This window comes from Bacillus rossius, chromosome 2, assembly GCF_032445375.1.
Source record: "Bacillus rossius redtenbacheri isolate Brsri chromosome 2, Brsri_v3, whole genome shotgun sequence".
In the NCBI taxonomy this organism is placed as follows: domain Eukaryota; kingdom Metazoa; phylum Arthropoda; class Insecta; order Phasmatodea; family Bacillidae; genus Bacillus; species Bacillus rossius.
The window spans coordinates 13,448,095-13,468,251 of NC_086331.1; the positions used below are offsets into that span (position 1 = coordinate 13,448,095).

The window sequence follows — 20,157 nt, forward strand, 5'->3', positions numbered from 1 at the left end:
AAAATTTAGTGCAGAAAGTTTAGGAAAAAGTGAAAGAGAACAGACTTTTACGATTTCAATATCTGATGAGTTCCCTCAAGTCTCAATAGTTGTTAAATCAATGGTTGTTAAATCAGGCAGCAGACTTATATGAAGTTGGGATTAAAAAGCTGGTTGTACAACATGATAAGTGACTTAATATTAGTGGAAGTTATGTAAAAAAAAGTAGATGAAGGTACAGGTTTTCATGTAAAATAAAATTGTTTAGAAAAAAAAGTAAAAAATTTGTTTAGTTTCAAAACAGTAAAAAACACGCCTTGTAACATTCTCGGTATTAGTGTTAATGTCTACCAGTATTTTTTCAGCATTCTTTATTCTTGCCGCAAGAGTACTATTATTGTATCAAGTATCAATATGTCCTGTAGAATTCTTTATGTGAATATAGGTTTCTAAATTTATTAATTTTTTTATTTATGGAGTAACTGTTAATGATACCAAGTTTTCCCTGATGAAAAAAAAAAGTGTCATGAATGTGAAATGGCTACTGACTTGCAGCTGTTTTGTTTACAGCAGTGAAGCACCATTAACATCTCAGCAACGAATGACAAATCAATGCTACGTTACAAAGATTATAAACAAAATAAATTGAGAAATTCAAATTACTGAAGAAGCATATCCAACTAATTCTCACCAATAAAATTCTGATTGCAATTCCACCATCACTCGAAAACAAATCTTATTTTTTAACTCCAGTAATGTACATGATTTTCCGCTGTAATTTTTTTTCTTCCTGCAGCACAATTTCCCATTTTATGAGTATTTTTAATCATTTTAGGTTTTTTCAGGAGTTGTAGATGATCACAACTGCAGTAAACCTTCATTAATCATTGCAACATCTTTATCACACAAACACACATTCACAAACCATGTGCAAGATGTTTGTCATTCATTAAGCAACAGCAGGTGACCAACCTTGGAGCTTGACGGAACTCATGTTATGCAGCGTTACCACATTGTGTGCGGTTTACACTGGTAAATACAGTATCTTTTTAATTCAATCCCTCCCCCCCTCCAAATTTTTTATTTTAAGAACGGTTAAGTCCCACTAGTCTAATTATGTGGTTAGAGGCGTTCCCAATGCCTAAATAGAGACGTACAAAACTGATATTTACCTTCATCTGTCGACCAAGAAAGATGGACTACCACAACCCAATTAATTTTCTGACCACCTACTGAGCTGGAGTTAACTTCGGAAGTCCAGGTTACACAGACAAGCAAAAGTAGTTCTAACTTAACAAAAATTGCTGCAAAGTGCCCCGCCACGGAGTTGTTGGACAGGCACTCTAGCATAATGTTTACAGAACTGTGAACTTTTTAACACTTTTCCATCCTCTAGAAGTGAAGAATGTTTTCTAACAGTTTTTGACATGTAGGTACATTTTCTACATCCTGTGCAAAGTGATATCAAACATTATTCATTTCCTTTTGCTAGGCCTTTTGCTAGAACTTCCAATATTTCTTACATTCATTCTCACCTGCACCCAGGATAACATCCCAATATATCACATGGCGATGCAAAAGAGTTCCACACTACTAAACATTGGCAACTACTTCTCCTACCATAAGTTCCACATCGACCTTGGCAAAGAAAGGAGCTAGCATATGTTCTTCAGAGTACTACTCTAAATGGATGAAGCTAATAAAAATATTTTGGGTCGTTGGGGACACAAAATCTATTTACAAAAGTACTGCGAAAAAATATTACATTTGGAAAAAAAGTTATATGTTGTTTCTATTCCCGGGGTTTGTAAAATATAGGGATGGATATATTTAGGAAAGGAAAGGAGTGATAAAATTAGCTTACCGGCAGGCGCGCAACAGGGGGGGGCCAAGGGTATTTTGCCCCCCCTCTGAAACCTTGAAGTGGGGGCAAACGGGGGCAAAGAAAATTCTGTGTTATCAATTTTTAGATAATAAAACTGCTTAAATAGCACCATTTTCCACCTTTAAATACAAATTTTCCAGGGGGAGGACCCCCGGACACCCTGCTTCAATAAGGGGGATCGATGATTCTTTATAAAAAGGTATATTGCCCCCCCCCCCCCCCCCCCTGAAAATTTAGTTGTTGCGTCCCTGCTTACGGGATATATTCCTTTTTTTCTATACTGGATACAACCACCTAGTCAAATTTTGGAGGAGTGGCATCGCCCACGCACACTTGTCCAACTATCTCGCCAGAAGTCAGTACTCACTGGACCCGCGCTGGAGGTCAGAGGGTCACCGACATCACACTCGACGCGCAGCTGCGTTGCAGTGGAGACCTTGCGGCACGACGACGGCATCCTGACGAGGGACACGGACCGGGGCGCCTCCAGGATGGCACGGGCCTGGAAGGCTGGGTCCAGCAGGCTCTCCACTCTCACCTTCACGGACACTGTGCTCTGGTTGCCCAGCACCAGGGGCTTCCTGCCGACACAGACATGCCCGGGCCCTGGTCTGACCTCGCTAAACAGAGCATTTTTGAAAACAGCTTTCAAAAATAATCTGTGCTAGTTCTTGGAAATACAGTTCATTTGGCACATTTCGATATTCGGCATAATGTTACTCAAGGACAGGAATATATAAACTAATCTGGGCTTACAAAAGAGTTCTACAAACAAATGTACTATATGTGGCTCTTTTATTTTATTTACGTAAAGAATGTCCATGTCATAAAGTATAGGCTTCATTTAAAAAGGTTTGAACTAACAAATAACTTGTTTGTACATGGCAAAAAAGTCTATTGTTGCTATACTGCAAAACTAAACAAAATTGATTTTCTTAAACCAACAAAATAGATCTATCAGTAACAAAACATGCTGAATATTTTCTTTTTTAATAATAATATTATTTTAATATTATTATTATTATATCAGGAAACAAAAATTTAAAAAGCCTACAAAACAAAACTTTTTGTTTGTGTGGTTGGTTCTTTTTGTTACTGCCGATATTTTGGCACTCTTTCTTGCTTGTATTATTGGAAATTGGTTTTTTATGTACCATCTGCATCGCAGGACCTATAAAAATATTCTCTAAATAACTTTCATTCGTACAATTTATGTGAGTAGACATTTAATAATTTATCCATAATTGTAATAAAAATTAAATGCTTTTATCATACCACATTTTTGAACAGTTATTTATGCAAAACTTGCTGTCTTAACCATTATTGTTTTTATTTCCAAGTACTTATTTTCGCATTAACTGTAAATTGAGTCCAATATGTAAACTACTTTCGAAGGCCCCTAATTCTTGACATGAAACTTGAGACAAAACACACTAAATTTAAATATCACTACAAGCACAAAATGCCTCAGAAACTTACGCAGTACTGACAAGCTCAGCTTGAAGCCTGAGATTCGTGCTGCAAAGGCCATCTTGTCCACATTCGTTTGCGTACGGCACCCGCAGTATAACAGATGTTGGTTGACTTGGGTCCAACATGGGGCAGTCCTTGCAAAAATCTGCATAACAAATCAAGGTTTCACCGAGGACTGCTTCTAAGTCAAGGTGAGGGTAACATCCTGGCAGTGCTTGTCGTATCAGTGCATTATTCACGTGAACTAAAGGTGAAAAGTCCTACCAGATTGGGGTACTGATGTCTAGTCAACTATGGTGTTAACTGTAGATGCTTCGCACTAACTGGGTGAAGCCAATTCCTTGCCACATAAAACTTTATGCTTATTTTAACACCTCAAGAGTGCAAACACCTGACTGGTAATATCATGACAGCTATAGCAGTGTACGAAGAGCTACTTTAAGAAAAGTGTCACAAAAAGTTGGCTTTGTTAGATTGTTCCTTAACAATTACTTTTAACGATACAGATCTATGAGCATTCATTTATTTTTCATTTATTGGAGCTATACCTCTTGTTGACAGCGAAGCCATGAAGCCATTACAGATTGACACAGGAAACAATCCCAATGAAGAAAATTGGGGAAGGAATTGGCCATGGCCTATGGTGATTTTGGGAAAACATGTTTAGCTCAAGATGGCAAGACCCGTATTTGAAAATGGTTCATTCCGAATGCAAATATGTGCCGTAAACTGTAGTAATCAGCATGTAGTGCTTGCCGAGACTACCTAATGTGAGTTGTGTCACTACATGTGTGAGTGGGCGAATGGAAAAGATATGAACTGGGTAGGTGTATGCCACAGAGCTTGTTACGCCATGGTTTGGATGCTAAGCTTTGTGACGCTTACATTAACTTGTTGTGCAACTTTCGTAGTTCAGTCAACAGTGTCGGTGACATTATTGGAGCACAGGTTATACAGACAAGCAAAAGTAGTTCTACCTTAACAAAAATTTCTGCGAGGTGCCCCTCCACGGAGTTGTTGGACAGGCACTCTAGCATAATGTTTCCAGAACTGTGATCTTATAACACATTTCCATCGTCTAGAAGTGAAGAAATTTTTCCAACAGTTTAGACATGTACTTTTTCTACAACCTGTAAAAAGTGATATTAATCATTATTGCCTTTTCCTACAACTTCCGAAGTTTCTTCCATTTAACTACAAGCTATATAAACATGCTAGATCAGTCAAAAATGTGTCATACCACTTTGCATGATAAATCTACTGATATTTGCAGTAAAAAATAGCCTTTTAATTAATTATCCCACTTGAATGATGCTTTATGATTCAGTGAGTAATTGAGACTCATACATCTTTTACTTGCCTTCTGCAGCACCACGCTTCTTCCTAGAGTTAATGGTGACATCATCATGTAAAGTGTAATCCAGTTTCACTTCTATAGGCTTAGATAAGTCTTTTTGTCCTTCCTGAAAGAATTCACAACAAAGGTGTGAGCAAGCCTGTTTTCAAATACAATGATTCTGTCCACCACAATGTAAATATTATTTCTTACTTACATTGTTCTAGTATGATTTTTAACATTTGAATTACTCAAATGTTCCTGCGAATTTCATATTACTTCCATTGAGTAACATAAATAAATAGGAGAGCCTGTTAAGACTCCATGTACCAGGTGCTTAAATTGTGCTGCAGTGTGTTTGAGATCCAACTGTTTCTATTTGCATGTTTACATATTTGCAAACAGTGCTGTTGGGAAGAACCAAGGGCCAGTGGGCAAAACATTTTGTCAGGCCCCCTTCCCCTTAAATAATGTACAACTTTTCAAAACCCACAATTTAAGACCTTAAACTTTACTGTACAATAACTGTAAACATGATTTGTGCATACTGCATAACTTGCAAGGTTTTAAATGATTTCTATTAGCAATAGAGAGACAGACTTGTAATTTTTGTCCTATCAGGGTAAACTCACACATTAAAAACAATCTTGAAACTCAACCATCTTACTTGGTTTCTGGGCCGCGGGATTCCCCCCCCCCCCCCTTCGGCAGCCCCTCTAAGGCCCTGTTTGCAAACCAAGAGCATACACAACAGTCAATTAAGAAATGGTAATTTCAATATTACAAGTATTATAAGCTATTCAACATGGCCAAAACTGTTCCTTCAGACTTCTTTACCTTAAAACTTACTAATACGGTACATACAGGATACATTGAACAGCAACTTAAATTTAAATTTTCTTAAGATATTCGACTTAGCAAAATGTTCAATTTAGGCTCTAATGCATTATAAAAGACTGCATGCCAGTTTAGAGCCTTGCACTTAGAGGTGTTCCAACCTCATTAGCTGTACCAATTAGCATTACTTAACCAAAATAACCCATTGCAACAAATAATTTAACCAAATTTACTCTGCCAAATTTTTAAGGTTGTAGCAAAATTATTTAGAACTGATCAAAGTGTTGTTTTTGTTATCAAGCAGCAGTTGGCAAAACTGCACCGGAAGTGGGAACAGTAGTGTGCTGTTATGTTTACATGATGTAGAAGCGTTGTGTAGTAAAAAGTTGCAATGTTATATCCAGTCTATCCTTATGAAAATCTAACAGGTTATGGGCCCAGGACATGCGCAAAAATGGGCATAAATCGGGAATAATGTTTTGTGAATACAAGTGAAGAAACTCACGAGGGCATGTGACGCACGAGATTGTTAATCGTGAACATGTGGGAGTGCGGTTATGTACAACATGTGTGCGCGAAAAACTAATAACAAATAGAGTTATTATTTACACCAGTGTTCTGTAGTTTTTCTCTCTTCGGCACATATCTAGCATACGTTTGTTGCGTCATGATGCATCGAAATAGTTTGCAAACTCGCAGCGGAAATATGCCGATTGTAAACAAACTAAACGGCATAGACGACTATAACGACTGGAAATTTGGCATGAAAATGTTGTTAATGCGTGAAAAGTTATGGACATATGCAACTGGGGAAGCATATGAGACAACACAAAAACCTGACCAGGATAAAGAAATGGAGGCCCTTTCTTTGATCTGCTTACATGTGGAACCCCACCTGTACCCATATGTAAGAAATGCTGAAAAACCCAAAGATGCATGGAATGAGCTAGCAAAAGTTTTTGAAGACAAAGGTTTGGAGCGACGAATTGGCTTAATAGATCATCTATTGGACCAGAGATTAGAAAACCACTTTGGCATGCAAGATTATATCACTGCAATCTTAGGTACAGCTCAGAAGTTAAAAGACACAGTAAAGGGTCTGGGCGATGAATTGGTTGCTGTAGTGATGCTTCGGGGACTCCCTGAGGAATTCAGACCATTAAGAATGGCTTTAGAAAATTCAGGGATTGAGGTTACTTCAGAGTTGGTTCGCATGAAACTGCTTCAAGAGGACCTCAGAAGAAGCAGTGGCCACGGAGGTAATGCAGAAGCAGTCCTTGTATCCAAGGAAAAAGAAAAATTTACAGCAAAGGGTGCCAGAAGTAAAATTCGCTGTTATGGGTGCAACAGATTTGGCCACATAAAAATGAACTGTCCAAATCAGGCCAACTATGTGAAGGATGACAACAGCACTGCACCACCATTCAGGTCAGAGGTACCTCTTCTGTTTACAGCGCTGGGGGTGAGTACAGTGGAGAATGCATGGTACATAGATTCTGGAGCACAGGTCACGTGACTAATAAGAAGACATGGTTAAGCAATTTTAAACAAAAGGATAATCTGGAAATATCTGTAGCAAACAACGAAAGGGTTCATGTTCTCGGCACTGGTGATATTGCAATTAGTATAAATAACACAAAAAGAATAATCCAACATGCTATGCTTGTACCGCAGTTATCCACAAATCTGTTATCTGTATCAAAGATGGTAGAGAAGGACCTGATTGTAGTTTTTTTCGCAAAAGGGGTGTGAAATATACCACAGTAACAATTGTAAGATCCAAGGGAATGTCAAATTAAGTGCTACAAATGTGGGAGGGCTATACAGACTAGATGAGTGTATCCCTATGGCCCAAAAACATGAATCTGAATGCCAAAATGCAATGGTAATTGTATCCGATACACATGAAATATGGCATCGTAGACTGGGTCACCTCAATTGAAAAGGTATGCATGAACTAAAAGATGGTTTGGCAACTGGTATCAAGATCTCTGGGTGAGGAGTTGAGCCATGTATACCTTGTATTGAAGGTAAACAGTGCAGAAAACCATTCCGAAGTAACCTAGCTAGAAAAAGCTCTCAGAAACTTGAGTTAATTCATAGTGACCTATGTGGCCCCATGAGTGAGGAGCCCTGCAGTGGAGCAAAATACATGCTGATATTTGTTGACGATTTCTCTCGGAAAATATTTGTATATTTTCTAAAAAACTAATCCCAAGTGAAGGATAAATTTGTGGAGTTTAAGCTGCAAGTGGAGAAGGAAACTGGGCTCCAAATCAAGATACTAAGAACTGACAATGGACGAGAATATATAAACAACAATTTGACTAATTTTCTGAAAGAAAATGGAATCAGACATCAGACCACAGTTCCATATTCGCCAGAGCAGAATGGGGTGGCAGAACGTGCCAACAGATCAATTTGTGAAAAGGCTCGTAGCATGATGCAGGATGCCAACTGCCCCAAGGAACTTTGGGCTGAAGCTTGCAAAACAGCGGTATATCTGAAAAACCGATCACCTCATGCTTCAGTGATTAGCTCCATACCAGAAGAGTTGTGGACAGGGAAGAAAGTGGACCTTAGTCACCTGCGTGTGTTTGGATGCAGAGCATATATGCACGTGCCCAAGGAGAAGCGAACAAAGTGGGATGCCAAAAGCAGAGAACTGGTTTTTATTGGCTACTGTGAATATTCAAAAGGTAGAGTCAAGATTTTGTGGTGTTATTTTAAGACAAATTTCGGTGTAAAGAAATAAAGATTTCAGTGTTATATGGTTTTATTTTTTTGCTCAAAATACCCACGGCAAAATTTTCTTGCTTTTCTGTACGACATGCAAATTTATTAAAACAAATATTAATAAACACTAAAACCTCATGATCTAATTACAATTAAGTTCATTTGCAAATTCATAGATAATTAAGTTCATTTGCAAATTCATAAATTCAAACTTTTAAATAACTACTAAAAATTTCACGACTTAATTAGAATCACATACACTACAAAATTACACAATTAAGCACTTCCAAAGTTACTATTAAGACGGTTTTATTGAAATGCTATCATAGTTAAATTTTCTGCATTTTCTGGAGTGAGACGTTGTCTTCTGTCACTAACTACCAGTGAGTACCTGGAAAATGAACGTTTTGCATCAACATTTGATGTTGGGAACCAGATTGCCCTTAAACTGGCTTGAGCAAATTCACTGTAGTCCCCTTTAAGGGAGCAAAGTACCTTTGCAACATCAATTTGGCTTGTTTCTGTCAATGAAAGTTCATCCTCAATTATTTTTTTGAAAGCAACATAGCAATGTATGAATGTATCAATGGGAATATGGGAAACAGAAGGCAAGTTATGCAGAGACTTCTGTAGGTTTGCATCTTCTATGCTAACCCTACTCACATTTCTTGGGTTGAACCGCAAATTAATGGCATTAAAGACTCTTAGACAAGGATGTCGTTTAACAGATGAGTTTTGCCTCAAACGCTTATGTTTCTCACTCGCGACATGTTTCACAAGCGTATCGCGTCTCTCGTAGTCTAGCCTGCAGTTACAGAATTTGCACATTAAAATTTTATCACTGATATAAAATCTTTCACTGGAAAATTCTTTCGATCGGTCACTGGCAGAAACCTTAGTTTTAGGCATTATCAAAAAAATTTTAATCACATAGGAAGAATTTAACCTCTCAATACGCAAAAATTTGCCGTGCTGGAAAGATCAAAACAATGGAGAATAGATGCGAATACAAACGCATACCGAATACCAACATACGTACGTGAAAATTAATACCGACATAAACATGTACTATTTATTATTTACATTCGTTACGTTAAGCAGGGTTAATTTTATTTTTGTAGCCTACGTACTTTATTTTAAATAAACAGTAAAAGCAATGCGCTTTAGTGTGTAATATTTTAATGATTAAAAACGTAATCTTAGAAAAACATATTTTGGACGTTTGTTATTTTTGTATTTATAGAAAGTGAACGGCGGCCATTGTATCATAGTTATCAACATCTTAAATTATTATGGTACACAAGATTACCGTTTAAAGAAAATATTACGTTAATTCCGAGACTTCATTTTAAAATCTATAATAAATCACTGTCGCATATAATATATATGGCTGCTAGTTACTGTAAGAAATATTTGATTGTGCTGAAGGTAGTGAATTGTCCTTACAGAATGGAAAAAAAAAAAAAACGTAAATAATCAGGATAGACGAACTTTCGTGACATATCGCGGATTTCGCACAATTTCGTTTTATTTCGTGTTTTCAAGCGGTTTTCGGTGTTATTTTGTTTTATCGCGCATTACCATATAATCGTGGCTCTATCAAAAGGATACCGCCTTCTTGACCCTGGGAAGCCATCACGGGTGATAAAAGCGAGAGATGTTGAATTCCTAGAGCATTCAAGTTACTATGGAAGGAAAGACAATACCATGGACCATCAGGATGAAACCAGCACATCTGAATTCATCCCACTGCAAACAAATAAAAGCAGCATCCCTATCGTGAAAAATGATGAAGTTTATGAGCATAAACTTGAAACAGGGGACTCATCTGATGCAGATAGTGACTTCCTAGGCTGGGATAACCCTGCAGAAACAGAAAATGTGCAAAAAAATTCATCAAACCTAGAGAATGAATGCCCAAAAGAAATGGAACCAAGACATACTGTTCGATACAGGCAAAAGAAACATTTTCCAGATCACATCATGTATCAGGCAATGTCGAGCAAGAAAGAGAATATACCTGAACCCAGGAATGTAGAAGAAGCTTTGAATGGGGAATTCAGGAAAGAATGGCTAGCTGCTATGAATAATGAACTCAAGTCGTTACTGGATAACAACGCATGGGAATTAGTGAACAAACCTGACAACCAAAAGGTCATCGGATGTAAGTGGGTATTTAAAGTGAAGAGGGAACCTGACGGAACTACAAACAGATTCAAGGCACGCCTGGTAGCAAAAGGATACAATCAGCAACATGGAATTGACTATGATGAGACATTTGCACCAGTAGTCAGATATGCTACGATCAGGATGTTGCTTGGAGTAGCGGCACAACTTGACCTTGATATTGACCATCTTGATGTATCTACGGCTTTTCTGAATGGTGAGCTAGAGGAAAAAGTATACATGTCCCAACCAGAATATTTTGTGTCACAAGGAAATGAAAACAAAAGTTTGTCTTTCAAGGAAAGCCGTGTACGGGTTGAAACAAGCAGCTAGGGCGTGGAACAAGAAAATTTATGAAGTACTCCTTGGTTTAGGCTTGAAACAAAGCTTGCATGAACCATGTATGTATTACAGGACATCAAACAAGAACTATTTAATTGTTGCTTTGTATGTCGATGACTTCCTTATCTTGTCTTCAAAAAAATCTGAAAAGGAAAACCTAAAAACAGAACTGATGACCACTTTCAAGATGAAAGATCTGGGTGATGTGAAGCACTGCCTTGGGATGAATGATGAATGTCAGCAGGGACAGAAGCACGGGGACTATTCAAATAAGTCAAGAACACTAAATTAGGGAACTTTTGAAAAAAATTGGAATGGAGGAGTGCAAGCCAGCAGGAACTCCAATGGAGAAGGACCTGACACTCCTAACAGGTGGTGTCAACTTGAAAAACCCTAGCATACCTTTTCAGAACTTAATAGGATGTCTGATGTATCTAGCAGTCTGCACAAGGCCAGACATTTCCCACTCAATCAGTAGTGTGCTGTTATGTTTACATGATGTAGAAGCGTTGAGTAGTAAAAAGTTGCAATGTTATATCCAGTCTATCCTTATGAAAAGCTAACACAAAGAAACATTTGCTAAAAGTCATAGAATAATTATTTTGCTAACCAATTGGTTTGCTAATACACTTTTAGCAGGTCTAATTAAAAAAAAATTATACCAATAATAAAATATGTATAGCCACTTTAATTCTTAGCTAAAGTGATCTTGAAAATGGTAAAGGTAAAGAAATGGTAAAGGTAAAGCTGAAGTGATCATGAAAATAGCAAAGGTAGGTTTCTATGATATTCTGCTCACTTCAAAAGGAGGATCAGTTTGTGTTCTACGTTGACTTAATGCTCATAAATTTGTGTAAGATTGCCAGGGGATTGGGAAATAACTGTTGGCCTGTCCTGGGAGAAGGGCACGTGGATCTACTCTACCCCAGGAACTAATTAGTAGTAGGAGCTCCACAATTCATAATTATGTTTTAATGCTATAAATTATTTGCAGTACCTACAAAGAGCTACTAGTTTTATTGCGGAAATAACATAGTAATGTTTACCAGAACTTCGTCCTTTAATAGCCCAATGCAGCTGAGCACCCCTAACTTCACATTTCCTCAAATGTGTAGTGTGTGCACGGGCCAATGGAACGATCACAGCCATAAAGTACACCCTGGCCATTCGGCCACTAAGAGCATTGTTCCCCTTAAAAATGTAAATAAGAATTGTAATGTTGCCTTTTCCTCCCTAGAGTGATTTATTTTTTTCAGTAGACTCTTTAATAACCAAGTGGGACTTGAGTATGTTTAATTTGTAATTACGTCGCTGACAAACCGAACATCTCCGATCGTGTCCGAGGATTTCCGAGGCTGTTTTAATTTTTAGAACTGTGCTTCTGTTTATAGTTAGTTTAAATGTAATTTATATTTTTGATATCAGCCATGTATAGTTTCTTTAAAACCTGCAGCACATTTTTAAACCGGTCTAACAATCACTTTGCAGGTAGCGAGCACTCCAAACCCATGCGTTCCGACGCTGCCACCCTTCTGGACAGCTTCCCACCTGCCAAAGAGAGCAGACATATGTCTGGTCTCTCTCTCTTTATCTGCGGCTTTGAGTTGTTGGGGGCTGTCAGCTGCTTTAGATGTAATTGGGTAAGCTGTATCCACATTAACCATAATGAGTGAAATAAAGTTGGTGAATCCTAAAGGACGTTTTGTTCATTTACCACGAGGATGAACATGTTTGGATTGTGGCATGTGGAATGCCATAGAGCCCACAATAATTACATATCTTAGCATGCCAAATGCAGAGACTGGATCAGGTCTTTGTGTGACAACACAGGGGAACTGAAACTAGAACTCATGTGGGCAACATAATGCCCGGAGCTAGATTCTAATGTCGGAACTGTGTGTCCCCTAAAGTGCTCTATTAAACTTGTCCTGAGGACACACTCCCTTGCTAAACTCCCTGATATTAATAAATTAGTGCTAAACATATCAATGTTCCAAGTCTCTATAATCATCAGACAGGCAACAAATAAGGGAAAAATATTCTTATCTTTATGAGCTTTCAGAATATGTGACTTGAGCTGAAGTGATCCTAGGTCCCAAGAAACTTGGCAGGCCTATGGCCCTTTTTGTAATGCGCTGATGTGTGGACATAAGAAGTTACGAATATGTTACTCTAGCTTGCACAGAAAAACCAACATCACTAAACAAAGTTTCGATACCTTAATGCTGACAGTGAAGTTCTTACAGCTGGTGTTGGTGCTGAACACGACGACATCTTCGATGTGTTTGTTGGAGTTGTAGGGCTCCGCAGGCAGGAAGGCTCTCGAGAGTTGTGGGTCCACCTCCAGGGAACTACGCACATCTAATATCACAACTGTTTAACAAGCTGAACCACACCTCAGTTCAAACCTCAGTGTATTAGTGCACTGTAAAATTATTGTAAAAATGTACATATGTACGTACAAATGTTTGATATTTTTGGTATCAGTAAAAAATATATTTTGTGTTTCTTTACCATTCTTAAAGTATGTATTAGACTGGATAAGTTTACAAAGTCTGCACATTTCATCAAGATATTGATAAAATGTAATACTATGCATATATTTTCTGTTTTTATGACACTTATTGAACACATTGTTACGATGAATTTTCTTTCAATTTATGCACCATAAGTGGTCTTGAAGTAAGATTGCAGTAAAAGTTTAGTGGATTTGAATCTCCACCATGTCAAGAGAAGTTATATTCAAACTTGAATTTTAACAAAAAATGAAGCAAAAATTTACATGGATCAAAACTGTATAACTAATGCTCAATATGGATAGGCTACACAGAAAAAACAATTTTAATATAAACGTATGAATACAGCAACTCATAGTCTGTAATCTTTTACTAAATATATTATTAAAATAAACTGGAAGAAAAAAGGAAGACATAAAAACATATGTTAGAATAAATTAAAATAACACTGATGGAAAATCTGCTGCCACTTATATTTCGGTAAAAGTATAGTTAAAGAATTATTTTACAGTATTCATCCAAAGGAAGAATAGCAAACATCTGGCTCCTGCCAAAGTGTACCTTAGCATGAATTAATAAACACAAAAAGAGCTGTACATACATACTATCTGTTATAGTATTTTATAATAACAGCTTCATTATGATTGTAAGATTCCTTTATTCTCTCTTTCTCACCATTCTCTGCCATACCGCATTACAACAACAACCACAACTTCCCCACTTCCGGTCCTTGCCAACCTCTGCACATTGCAGTTCCCACTTGCTCCCATGACATCTCCTTTTTTCATTAACAATAAAATACACTGCATCACTTGTTGACAATGTCCAAACAATATCACTTAATTAAAATACAAGTTACAATTTCTGTCATTTTGCATAGTCAAGTATTTATACAACAGTAACTGTTTCATTATCAAAACAAAACAGAATTACCAATTAACATTGCACAAAATCAGCACTGCTATACCACTTGGATGGTCTAATGGATCTGCCATATCTTGTTTTTAGTATGGGTTCATTCTCACTGGTAAGCATGTTGCTCCCTAAGCTGTCTCCCTTTTCTATTGTAGCAGCATTGTCAACCCTCACATTCCCGACACTCCTGTTTGGTAAAACCTCGAAAACCATCTGTGAACAAATTCTCAGTCACGCTAGAGTCATTGTTATCATGGCTAGTGGGGTTAGTAACCTGTGACTTTTTTTCCTCAAGATATCCTATATCTGAATCGTCATTTAACACACCTTGCTGACCATTGGACCTATCGGGGCGCAGCACATTTGCTGACCGCTCCACAATTTTACCAGTGGGCATTTTGACCACGTATGATCTTGGACGATCAGCTGGTCTGATAATTGTGGCACCCTGTACCCACCCTTTGGATGTTTGTACTCTAACAGCACCTGACATTGGTTTGTCTTCTTGGCTACTTGCCTGTCTATCATAGTAATGTTTCTGTTGTGTCTGATTATCAATTAAAGCCTTACGAACAGCAGTGTGATCAGGTAGCAAGGGGTTCAAGAGAGCTGGTACAACCGGAATTATTGACCTAAGCCGCCTCCCCATCAGCAACTGAGCTGGAGAAAACCCACTTGCAGTTGGAGTGTTACGAATCTCTAGAAGAACCAACTCGAAATCCTTCTTAACCTCTGTGGCCTTCTTAAGGGTTTTTTTCATAGTTTGGATGTAGCGCTCTGACATGCCATTAGATTGTGGGTAATGGGGACTAGAAGTGACATGTTGGAAGTTCCAGTCCCTAGCAAACGTTTGAAATTCTCCAGAGGTGAAATTACTGCCACCATCGGACATGACCACTGCTGGAATACCAAATCTCGCAAACAGGGTTTTCAAATATTTGATAATACAGCTACTGGTTTGTCTCCGAAGTTTTTTCAGCTCGACCCATTTGGAATAGTAATCCACTACCAGCAAATATGGCTTATCATGTAAAAAAAAGACATCAATTCCTACTTTTTGCCATGGATGATCAGGCACTGGGTGAGGAAGAAGTGGCTGCTTCCGCTTAGATTTTTGGTATTTATTGCACACATCACAATTGGTCATGAGATGGACAATCTCGGATGTCATACCCGGCCAGAAAACAGTACCCCGTGCCCGCTGTATGCATTTCTCTGTACCTTGATGAGCTGCATGAATACAATGAAGGAGCTCTTGTCTCATACACTTTGGAATAACGATAGCATTGCCTTTTAAAACAAGACCATAAGCACAGCTGAGATCTTCTTTGTACGTCCAGAACTTTTTCAGGTCTGGGGGCACCTGATGATACCTACTAGGCCAGCCCTCAGATATGATGCGAGACAAAGTCTGAAGTTCAGCGTCTTTACCAGTATGCTCCTGTATTTCTAACAACTTGGCATCTGTTATCTTGGTAGACACAACCACAGAGCAAACTTGTAACTCTACATCTTGCTCAAAGTCTGTGCGTACTGTCGAGCTTGGACAAGTTTGACATGCACGAGATAAGGTATCTGGTATGAACATCTGTAAACCTGGTTTGTACTCAACATTTAAGGTATACCGTTGCAATCGAAGTCGCATTCTTTGTAACCTAGCAGGACAGTCTACCAAATGTTTCTTAAAAATGGTTACCAGTGGCTTATGATCTGTTTCAACAGTGACCTGCCTGTTATAAATATAGTGATGGAAATGCTCTGCTCCGAAAACTATTGCAAGCATTTCTTTTTCTATTTGAGCATATCGTCTTTCAGTGACAGTAAGAGACTTAGATGCATATGCAATGGGATGACCCTCCTGAAGTAAAACTGCACCCAACCCACTTTGAGATGCATCAACTGACAATATAACTGGCTTACTAACATCATAATATGCTAAAACAGGACTGTTGCACAACAGCTCTTTGAGTTTTTCAAAAGCGACAACCTGTTCCTGTTCCCAATGCCACTGCACGTCCTTTTTTAACAGAACCCTGAGAGGAGCTGTGACTTCGGAAAGATTGGGAACAAATTTTGAAAGGTAGGTTACCATTCCTAGAAATCGTTCCACATCTTTACTGCAGGATGGGATATCAATGTTTTTAACAGCTGATATTTTGTTATGATCAGGAGCAATACCTTTCTCTGTAAGCACATGTCCCATGTAATGAACCTGTTTTACCCCTATTTTACATTTATTGCTGTTGAACTTTACCCCACATTTGGCTGCTCTTTCCATCAGTGCAGTAAGTCTCTGATGGTGCTCCTGTTCCGTACTGCCCCAACATATAATATCGTCAACATATGTGAGTACCCCAGGCAGCCCTTCAAAGACTTCCCCAAACCTGCGATGAAAGACCTCTGGAGCAGAACATATACCATAAGGCATGCGCAAAAATTTGTACCTGCCCCATGGTGTATTAAAAGTGCAGTAGTCTGTGCTGTCCTGACTCAGCTGCACTTGCCAAAATCCCTGTGAGGCATCCAGAACACTAAAAAACCTTGCGCCTGCCATCTGGGATGTAACCTGCTCCAGCGTCGGTAAAGGGAAATGTTCCCTCATCAAAACCTTATTCAAATCCTGTGGGTCCAAACAAATTTGAATACTATTGTCACGTTTGTGCACAATAACAAGAGAATTGACCCATTCTGTGGGCCCATCGACTTTAGAAACAATATTTTCCTTGACTAATCTATCCAATTCTTTCTTTAGGGGTTCTCTCAGTGCTACTGGAACTTTACGAGGTGCATGGATGACAGGTGTTGCATCACTTTTGAGCACCATCTTGTAAGCTCCAGGTAGTACTCCTATGCCTCGAAAACACTGAGGATAGTTAGCAACTAGGTCTGTGAGCCCTGCATCCTTAGCTTTTGCTTCAACAGAATCAACTTTCCGTACCAAGTCTAACATAACACATGCTGATAATCCTAGAATGGGAGATGTATGTTTTTTTTCAACCACATAAAATTCCAACACCCTAACCCTACCATTATAGGTACACTTCAGATAACACCTGCCATGAAAAGGTATCTTATCTCCTAGATAGTTAACCAATCTCACATTTGAGGAAAGCAAATGTTTATGACTAATTCTCAACCGTTCGAACATGTCCTGCGGAATTAAATTGGTCTGGGCACCAGTGTCCAACTTGAAGTTAATGAAATGGTTATTCGTTACCTCCACCTTTGCTGTCCATTCCGATTCAGATCTGGCATGGGATACAGACTCAACACACAAATCCACTGACTTACGTGTTGAAGATGTAGAGGATACCGGTTTTGTACACTTAACCTCAGCAACAATCATATCGTCTTCCGATGATGATGAGGATGATGCAGAACTTACACGAAGCACTTCCCTCACCTTTTTCTTCGAGCGGCACATCCTAGCAAAGTGATTATTGCCGCCGCATGAATCACACTTTACACCATAAGCTGGACATGCCCGACACTCATGTTTTTTACCACACCGGTCGCACTGAAATCGCCACTGATCGTTGTTAGCATTTTGACGTGCTGAATCATCCTTCTTACCACGCTGGAGTGTATATGACGTTTTCCGATGAAGCGTGACTTCTTGTACTGCTGCTGGCTCATCTTGAAACTTCGCAAGGCGCTTCGTTGTCACTTCTGTAGTTCTGCCCGCATCAATTGCTTGAACCAGTGTGAGGTTGTGTTCTTTCAGTAGACGCTGATGCAAATTGTTATCCCGAATGCCGCACACAATACGGTCCTTTATGAGATCATCTTGCATTGGGCCAAACTCACAAGTTGCAGATTTCTTCCGCAACTCCGCAACATAACCATCAAATGACTGGCCTTCTTGTTGCGAGCACGTAAAGAAAACATGACGCTCAAACGTGAGGTTACGTCTAGGTAGAAAATAAGTATCGAACTTAGTTAGCACTGTAGGTAAATCACGTACTTCACCGTCGACAAATTGAAAACTTTCATAAATATCGTCAGCATCATAGCCCATGGAATTGATAAAAAGAGCTATTTGTCTGTTTGCCGAAAGATTCTCCCCGCCGATTGCCTCGTGGTAGTATTTGAATTTCTTCTTCCATTGTAGCCAGTTGCTGGCAACATCCCCGTCACGTCGAAGCTTCTTGATAGGCTTCACCAACGTGTCCATGATGATGTTAATTTACCGACTGCGCCATGTTATAGTATTTTATAATAACAGCTTTATTATGATTGTAAGATTCCTTTATTCTCTCTTTCTCACCATTCTCTGCCATACCGCATTACAACAAGAACCACAACTTCCCCACTTCCGGTCCTTGCCAACCTCTGCACATTGCAGTTCCCACTTGCTCCCATGACACTATCATATTCAATATTAAGTCCCCTGGAATGATTACCTTACTCAAAAGTGATTCTGCGTATATAAACGAGATAAATACATCTCAGACAAGACAGTATTATTATGGTTCTAATGCTGCTTATTAATTTTTAAAATTTTTCTTGTGAAATTTTATGTCCCACCGACAGAGAAATTTTCATTTGAGACGAAAAAACACATAAAAAATCAGGTATATTGAGGTTATTATCAGAGCATTTACGTTTGATGTGGAAGTTTTGGTACACCCTCATGAGAATAGCTGCACTGGGACTCAAGCACAAGTAATCCGGAATGCGAGTCTCGTGTGTCATCACAGAGCGACCTTTGCTCTAAACTGTTGTGAAATTATTTTGGTCGATAGTGACTTTGAGAGGCTCTTCTATCGGGAGTTACTAGTAGTTACTTTTGAAGCTCATGAGTGAAGAAGCGATAAAAGTGACATTTTCATGCACATCATTTACCCTATCACCTATCAGCTTTACACGCAAATTTCTGAACTAGCATGTACTGATTTTGTTGTACCATTTGCCATTTCAAGCTACGTTCCTAAATTTTTATTGCATACAACAAATGGAAAATATTTGATTTATGTGCCAATAATATAAAAATGTTTAAAAATCCAATTTTTTTCTTTCTAAATGTCACTTTGAAAAAAATCGGTGTACCCATTTTTAAACCCTCACAAATACACTTTAATGAGCAATAAAGAAACTGACACACACTTATGTACATATAACATTTCTTTAAAACTATTAAAAGCCAAAAATGATGTTATAAATTTCAGTAATTTTGCAATAATGAGTTGATTTCTAAAGCTCTACACATTTCTTATTCTTAGCACACTTTTAGGAAGCAATTGGAATTACTTCTCCTGTTCGTTTACTCGGAAGGGATTGGTTGTGTTGTCAGATACTACCTCAACATTCATAACGTCAGCTCTCAATTTCACGTGCAACAATTCTAACAATTTATGACCCATGTAACCAAAAAAGGCTTGCAAAGAGTTTAAAATAAAACACAAGAAAGCAGAACACCTAAGTTTCTTATAGGTAATTCATCAACTGTTACTAAGAAATCATTGTAAATTTATATCAGCAGACACTTATGTAGGTCTACAATATGTAGGGTTCTCCAAGTACTCGAAAAATATTTGATAGTCATGAATAATTTGATGTTCAATTTGACATTTCAAATTGTATATACATATATGTTTTAATGATTTGATACCAATAGATATCCTTACACCATATGTGACTTATTTAAAAAATAAAATATTGAAAAAAGCTAGCATATGTGAAAGTAACCAGATTTATTGAGAAATTTTGATTTTTATTTTGTAACATTATTTAAACGATGTTTTTATGTTCAACAAATAAGTGATTAGGATTAAAAATTAAAAATAATACCCTATTTTATGTATATAATCAGATATATAAACAACACTATTTTCTAACTTAAAATTTTTCTGGTTTAAGGAAATGCATCGTCAGTTTATTTGGTTTTCCTTCATTTTACACCTCCTTGTTTAGGTTTCATGTATATCCCTCTTTTTTATTTTACTTTATTTTAGATAAATTTTTCTTGGACT

At 38.0% G+C, this 20,157-nt stretch overlaps 1 protein-coding gene across 1 annotated transcript in view; it reads right to left on the bottom strand.

Moving 5' to 3' along the window:
* LOC134528841 (integrin alpha-9-like) overlaps positions 1 to 20,157 on the bottom strand; it is a 138,577-nt gene that overhangs the window by 41,317 nt on the left and 77,103 nt on the right. Inside the window, exons 13-16 of the mRNA XM_063362508.1 lie at positions 12,973 to 13,115; positions 4,698 to 4,800; positions 3,344 to 3,482; positions 2,232 to 2,445 (exon numbers count right to left, since the gene is read on the bottom strand). Coding sequence (XP_063218578.1) covers positions 2,232 to 2,445; positions 3,344 to 3,482; positions 4,698 to 4,800; positions 12,973 to 13,115 — 599 coding nt within the window. The remainder of the gene's footprint in view (positions 1 to 2,231; positions 2,446 to 3,343; positions 3,483 to 4,697; positions 4,801 to 12,972; positions 13,116 to 20,157) is intronic.